General features: G+C 47.5%; 1 protein-coding gene across 1 annotated transcript; it reads left to right on the top strand.

The window, feature by feature from the left end:
• Positions 1-1,407: 1,407 nt before the first annotated feature.
• On the top strand, positions 1,408-2,556 carry uts2r3 (urotensin-2 receptor 3). The gene has a single exon (XM_008292240.1). The coding sequence runs from the start codon at positions 1,408-1,410 to the stop codon at positions 2,554-2,556; it is 1,149 nt and encodes a 382-aa protein (XP_008290462.1).
• The last annotated feature ends 5,377 nt before the right edge of the window (positions 2,557-7,933 follow it).

Raw genomic sequence — 7,933 nt, 5'->3', positions numbered from 1 at the left:
GAGCTGAGGGCTGAACAGCACAGATCAGGACCTCCACATAAGAACCTCCTGCTGCTGGAGGTAAATAAGAACCTCTGGAGACATTCGGAGATTTCACAATGGGAACCGAGTTTTTCCACCGAACAGATCCGAGGATTGTTTTTTTTCCTGCGTCTGGGATGAAACTGATGTAAAGTAAGTTAAAGGAAATTAAATCTGTGCTGATAAAAAAAAACAAACAAAAAAAAAACGATTTATAGATATAGAAATATGCTGCGGTGTGTTTTATAAACCTGTTATATTTATTATATGATTTATAATCGTGTTTTTGACGCACCGGAGGCCTTTTTACGCAACTTTCTTTTCGGCCTTGAAAGCGAGTTACAAAAGAAAAGGCTTCTCCCACAGTCTAGTGTTTTCTCTGATATTTATGGACACCGTTGCTAAATGTTTTAAACTCCTTAAATTAAATATTAATCGTTGGTAGCTGATAAACATCGCTGGCTATTTTAACATTTTACGCATTGAGGCTTTGGACTCGGAGGATCGACGATAACGGAATTTTCCTGACGGTCAAGGCCCAGCCGGGACTTTATTTAGAGCGAGCCGGTAACGTTTGGAGGCGCGCAGCACCGCGGGGGTTCGGGCTGCTCCTCCAGAGTTCAACAGCAGCTCTTAACCCCGGTGCCGCCTGGGTCACCATGTGTCCTGCCGGCTCCCCGCGTCTGCTTTGAAGTGGCGGCAGATCGCACTCCTCCAGCCCCGAGCTGCCCCAACAACCGAAAAAAAAAAAAGCTTTATGCTCTAGAATTAAAATGACAAGAAATTAAACAACATAAGGCCAGTTATCCGGTCCACGTCCAAACCAGCGCTGCGTAAAGACGCACAACACAAACCAAAAAAACTCAACCTTGAGAATGTAGATGTGCTCAGACCACCTCTTTAACCTGATTGTGGCCCAACTGGTGACCTTCAGAAGAAACGGGAGGTTCGACTCTGAGATTTATGATCCTCAATTGGAGCCCTCCTGCTCTGAAAATCTAATTATTTCCCTAAAACCAGAACAGGCTCCCTGAGAAACCATAAAAGCAGACAGGCGGTGCGACTGGAGCAGGTAGCTGCTGGAGCACAAACCGTCCTGCTGCTCATGTTTATGTGACTTCATTTGGCTGAAAAACCCAGAATACCTGAAGAAAGGAGACGTTGTTCTTAACGGAACAAATACAACCTCCTGAAACCAGGAGATAGATATAGAAAACTAATGGATTGTTTTCTTTGTTTTGTTGAATCTATCTATCTATCTATCTATCTATCACTTGTCTATAATCTATCTATCACTTATCTATCATCTATCCTCTATCTGTGACTCGGCCTGTGAAGCTCTGACGTTTCCACACCCTCCTCCTAACACCTTTAGATCTTCCCGTCATGGAGCTGTCTGCTTCTCTGCCTCCCCCCTCTCCCTTCACCTCCCCCCTCATCCCTAACTCCTCGGCTCCCTCCTCCTCCTCCCCCTCCATGTCTCCGTCCCCCAGCCTGGCCTCCACGGCTCTGTTCTGCTCCCTCCTGTCCCTGCTCTCCCTGCTGGGCATCTTGGGGAACCTCTACACTCTGGGCCTCCTCCTGAGGCGCCGGCGCGGCAGGAGGAGACGGGGAGCGTTCCCGACCTGCTGCCTGACCCGACTCCCCGTCCCGTCCTGCCTCGCCGGCTCCGCCTCCCCATCCTCCTCCCCCACCTCCTCCTCCTCCTCCTCCTCCTCCTCCCTCCACCTCCAGGTGCTGAGCCTGGCCCTGGCCGACCTGCTCTACCTGTTCACGGCTCCCTTCATCGTCTACGACAGCCTGGCGTCCGGCTGGGCCTTCGGGGAGCTGGGCTGCCGCCTGCTGCTGAGCCTGGACCTGCTCACCATGCACGCCTCCATCTTCACCCTGACCGCCATGAGCTTGGACCGGTACCGGGCCGTGGCCCACCCGCTGCACACGTCGTCGTCCAGCTCGTCAGGGCTGCTGCGGGTGGGGCTGGCCTGGGGGCTGGCGGTGGCGCTCAGCCTGCCCATGATGATCACGCTGCACCTGGAGGACGGCGAGGACCAGGAGGGCCAGCTGTGCGTCCCGGCCTGGGACGAGCAGAGCTCCAAGGCCTACCTGAGCGTCCTGTTCTGCACCAGCATCCTCGGGCCCGGCCTGGCCATCGGGGCTCTGTACGCCACCCTGGGCCGGCTGTACTGGGTGTCGCAGACCCGGCCGGCCTGGGCCACCAGCGGCAGCACCGCCTGTCCTCCCCGAGCTCCCAAACCCAAAGTCCTGCTGCTCATCCTGGGCATCGTTCTGGCCTTCTGGGCCTGCTTCCTGCCCTTCTGGATCTGGCAGCTGCTGCCCCTGTACCAGCCCGACATGCTGCAGACGGTACCGGTGGGCACACAGGTGACGGTGAACCGGATCCTCACCGGGCTGACTTACGGGAACTCCTGCGTGAACCCGTTCTTCTACACACTGCTGACCGGAAAACGGAAACGCAACCGGCCGGCGCTGACGTCAGCCAACCAGCTGAGCAGGAAGAGCAGCCCGCTGCAGTAGTCGGTTCTGACGGGCTGTTGGACCATTTATATGAAAGCTTTATGAGCTCCAGAACCGGCACCAAAGAGCTCTGACTCAGTCTGAAGAGACAGAAGTAGAGATGACAGCACTTTGTACCGACGCTTCTTAATTAAGGACAAACTCTCAGTGAGGAGATGAACCGTTAGAGATCCACCAGCACAGAGAGCATCTGGGTGAAGAACCTGGTGATGCAGCTCGGCCCAGACTAGAGCTCAGAGGTTTGGACAGGTTTGATTTTTCTGACAGACGCTGCGAAAAGTTTGAAACTGAAGCTTCAGTTCAGAGTTTAATGAGAAGAGCTGCAGAACCAGGAGACGGTTTGAGCTCTGAGGGAAGTCGACCAGCTGTCTCCGGTGAATAAACGGATTTATGTGGCTGAACCGTGTTGGACACATGCATCAGTGTGCAGCAGAAACAGCCTGAAAGTCTCAAACTTTCTGCTCACAATCAGTAAACGAGTCATTCAGCAGCAGCGTCTGGTTCGTCCTGAGCTGGAACGGTAGCTCTGGTGATCCAGCATTTCACACAAACAGAGTCTACGTGACGATAATCTGGATTTAAAAGGTTTAAATTATTGATAGCAGCTCTGATAACAACACATCAGACGGAGTTTCCTTCTGTTGTTGCTCATTGAATCCTTAATTCTACTGTGTTGATCATAATTTAGAAAAAAAGATTCTTTCATGTCAAAGTGAAAAGAAAATTATGCAAATAAATAAATGAAATATCAGAATCAGAAGCTTCTTATTGCCCAGAGACACACACACACACAACACACAGACACACCACACACACACACACACAATGCTGATTTGGATTTAAAATGTTTTAATTAACTACTAACTGGCATCGATGACAGACCTCATAAAACAGAGTTTTCCTGTTCTGTTGCTTCCTGACATTGAATCATGATTTAATTTTATTGTGTTGATCATAATTTACAGAAAGATTCTTTCATGTCAAAGTGAAAAGAAAATTCTACAAAGTTCTGTTAAATAAATGGAAACATAACATTTAAATGAAGTGCTTATTCAGTCTTTTAAACACCAGAAATCAGGTTCACTTTGACCTGAAAGAGTCTTTTTGTAAGTTATTGTTCATTATTGTAGAGTTAATAAAATGGTTTATCATCATGCAGCAGCAGCATCTCCTCCAGAGCTGTGATTGTTTTAAACTGTGATTTAAAACCTATGAACGGTTCAGCTTTAATCCAAACATTGACGATAAAACCGAGTTTAAGTGACGCTGATTTGGTTTTAAAATGTTGAAGTTATTCTGTCTGTGGACTGGAGTACAGGATGTTATATGATGATCTCTATATGAGGCAGACCAGTCATGTGACCAGAGAACAACTGCTTCGTGGAGCGACCAGAACATCTGAGGACCTTCTGCCGCTCAGCCTGATGCTCTGCTGCTCGCTTCCACAGAACTCTCAGAGAACGTGTTTGTTTTCGGTCTGGTCTGGAGGAGACCTCGCAGGACTCCCGTCTGTTTGTTGACCCGCCGGCTTTTTGTCTTGGTCCTCTGAACTCTGACACTCTGACAGGAGCGCTGCTGCTCTTTAGCATCTGAAAACGTGCTGCTGGTGACGAGTGGTGCAGCTCAACGTGGCCTCCTGCTGTTTGTAGGGTTGTGTGATGCACAATAAAGAGAAGTGAGACGACGTCTACGTTTGGTTTTTATTTCATTCAAACACGACACAGACGCTCCTGAAAGAAGAATCATCTGATGCCTCCTTTAGCCACAGAAACAAACTGAAATTACAAAAAGCATCGACAACAACACGACAAACGTTCACAACAGAACAACAACAATAACAGGAAGCAGCTCACGTTTAAACACAACATGTGACCTGATTGTTTCCGGTCTTTACATTAATGAACACATTGAACAGCATTCTGGTTGAACTGGTCTTCTAATGTAAACACTGATCCTTTGGTTTTTTGCTCAGATGCTTCCACAGAAACACAACGCTCCGTCACTCTGCTCTGGATCTGGGTTTTCTTTAAACAGCTCAGGTCCTTTTAAATCACACTCAGGTTCTCTTTTTCCAAATCCTCTCGTCTCTCACGCTGACGACAGATGTGGAGGAACGGAGGAAAGTCAAAAGTGGTGAAAGCTGCTGGTGTTTGTGTGTCTTTGCCGGCGTGGGGAAGGTGTCGGTGCCGCCTGTCCGGCTCAGTCCGGCTCAGATGCCGCCTGTCTGGCTCAGTCTGGCTTCAGAGGCCGCCTCTCTGGCTCAGTCCGGCTCAGAGGCCGCCTCTCCGGCTCAGTCCGGCTCAGTCCGGCTCAGAGGCCGCCTCTCCGGCTCAGTCCGGCTCAGAGGCCGCCTGTCCGGCTTCAGACCTGCTGCTGACGAGCACACGAGCAAATATTGTTGTTCGACGGAGAACAGACACGAGCTGAAGGAGAAGCGACTCTGCTCAGTCAGAAACAGAAAGTCAGCAGTTTGTGGATTCACTTTGAGGTTTAAGAGACTTAATCTGTGTCTGTGGTCTCCTCTGATGTCTGCACTGTGAAAAAAAAGAAAATCTGGCAGCAAGAGGTCCAGAAGACAAATAGTTTAACGTGAAATGTTAGAAAAATGTTTTAAAAAGCAGCAAATACCAGTAAAATCAGATATTTGTCAGCTGATCTAAGCTCATTGAAATGTGTGTTTTTATGGTTTCACATTAAAGGAGAATCAATTATTAGTAAAAACAAATATTTAAGAAAAAAAAAGGCACAAAATTCTAAAGTTGTTCAGTTTCCTGTAACGATTCATCGATTCCTCGTCAATAATTAAATCAGTCACCAACTATGAAATTAAATGAATGAAGAATACTTTATTTATCCAGAAGGGAAATTCAATAATTATTTTTATATTATTTTTATAATTATTAGGAGTCATTCTAAATAAAAACTGCCTGCATTGTGTGATTGCAGCTTTCAGGAACATTTTCTGGCTTCTTCCTCCTTTTATTGCGCTTCAGCGTTGAATCTTGGTTTAATTTGGCTTTTTGACGATAACGTAGAGAAACGACTCGTTCACGTCAAAGTGAAACAGATTTCCTCAAAGTGACGCTAATTTATTCAAACTATAAATCACTGAGTCTGTTTCACCTCCACGTTCAAGAATCTCGTTTGTAGATTATTGTCATAAAACATTATTATTACGTTATTGATTATTTTTACCTCTAATCAGTTCCAGATTCTGATCATCGGTCTCCTCCTTCTCAGCGGATCGGTACCGGCTCTGACAAACCAAACCAGTGAGTCACTAAAAGCTGCTGCAGGTCGAATATTTTATTTTGAAATTCAGTTTCAGCTTTTCACAGTTTTCACCTCTTAATAAAAAAAACAATCAGAATAAGTTTGGTTTGTGAGAAACTCAGACTAAATGAATGGAAAACAAGAAAAGAAGGAAAAGTTCGTGCTCTGATTCACAAACCAGCTGAACAACTGTTCTGCTTTCATCCAGTCACGGTTCTGGATGAACAGTTAAGAATTAATTCAGTCTGTCGTCACTCTGACATGAAGGAAGCTTTTTACTGTTCAGTCTAACAGCAGAGATAAAAGTCAGGAACTGGATTTCTACAAAAACCTGAAACAGAATCTGGAGCTGCTGCTGTTCTAAAGTTTGACTCCTGAGACAAAACAAGTCACATAATTCAGATTACATGAAGAGAAAACTAGAACACAGAAACACACATCGAGCATCGCTTTAGATTAACGACACACTCAACATATCAAACAGCAGTTTGCATTTTTTAGTTTCTTTGTCCACTGAAATCCTGCAGAAGCACGACGAACATCAGTCGTGTCAGTTAATTAAACATAAGATAATTAAAAATAAATGTCTGGCAGATGCTCTGACTCACCACGTTCAACACTTTGACATTAAAGAGTCTTTTTTGGTCAATTATTGACAAACAATAAAAATAATTTCACTCTAAATATATATTCTAGAAATACGGATGCGTTTTAAAAAGGTCTTCGGTTGGATGTTGAGTTAAAGTCTGACGCCAGAGAACAAAATCAAGACTCAATAAAAGACAAGCTTCAGGTGACATCAGCACCACGTGATGCTCTGCTTTCACTTCCAGGTCTGGGATAAATGCAGTACTTCTGTTCTCTAATGAAGCCCGTCCAGGAGCTGCTGGTTCTGACTCAGTGTTCAGTGACTTGGTTTTGCTCCTCAGCTGACGAAGTGTTTGATGACTTCATGATTAGATGTTCGTATTTGGTTGCAGTAAACTCAGCGGAGGACCAGCTCCTGGTCGCCTCCTGGTCGCCCCCAGCAGCCTGAGGACCCCGCCAGCGCTGCTCTGTGCAGCCGTCCTCGGGCCGCCGTCCTCGGGCCGCCGTCCTCGGGCCGCCATGTGTTTCCAGTTACCTGCCGCCAGCAGCAGCAGCAGCTCCCTCTGCTCTGATTACCCAGAGTCCTGTGCAGCGGCTCCACGGGAGGCGCTGCTGTTGTGAGCTTAATGCAATATCCATCCAGCAGACAAAGAGCCGACTGGAACCGTCCGAGACTCGCTGACTTTCATACCACAATGACAGGAGACGGAGATGAAACGGACCCAGAACAGACCCGGGGTTCTGGTGTCTCCTCCCTCCGTGTATCAGATGATGAAGTCGGGCCTCGGGGCTGCAGGGATGACTGACTGTTTGATAAACTTCAAATACAGCCAACCGCACGCACGGAAACTTCTGTGTGAGTTGGCGGCCGGCCGGCCCATAAAGCCGGTGCTGTTTGTGTTGGTGGTGGGCTCCAGTCAGAACCTTCAGCTCTTCGTCCTGAGCTCGTCTTCCTCTGCAGGAGCAGCACCAGGACCCCACGGCCCCGCTCTACCTGAGCCTTCATAAATCCTGCACATGTCAGTTTCCTGGAACCGCAGAGCATCTTTCCAGCCGGCGCTGGTTCTGCTGCAGGTGCCCCTCCCCTGGGCAGGAAGGCGCCCCGCTGGGCCGACCAGACGAGGCCAGAGCCGGGCCAAGCCCCCGCTGAGACTGTATGAGAGGCTCCCGCTCGGCCCAGACGCTCACAGAACAGATTCCCTTCGTCTTCCCTCGTCTAGAATTCAATCTCCATCTGTTTTCCTTCTCAGCCGCTCTCAGGCCTCTGCACTGTAAAAACTCAACCTACAGAGGTTCTGTTGCTCTGCAGAGGTTCTGTTGCTCTATAGAGGTTCTGTTAGAGTCCAAGTTAGTAGATACAAACTATTAGTCGAAGTGGATGAACAAGGAAACAGGCCCAAACTGGAAAAATCTGATTTTTACAAAAACTTATTTTGTCAACTTACAGGAATTAAACTTAAAATAAACACAACAAGCACAAATATACTAATACTACTACCAATACTACCAATACTAC

This window comes from Stegastes partitus, unplaced genomic scaffold (genome assembly GCF_000690725.1).
Source record: "Stegastes partitus isolate 25-593 unplaced genomic scaffold, Stegastes_partitus-1.0.2 Scaffold797, whole genome shotgun sequence".
In the NCBI taxonomy this organism is placed as follows: Eukaryota; Metazoa; Chordata; class Actinopteri; family Pomacentridae; genus Stegastes; species Stegastes partitus.
Note: the sequence above shows the minus strand (reverse complement) of the source record. Positions and strands in the feature narration are given on the sequence as shown.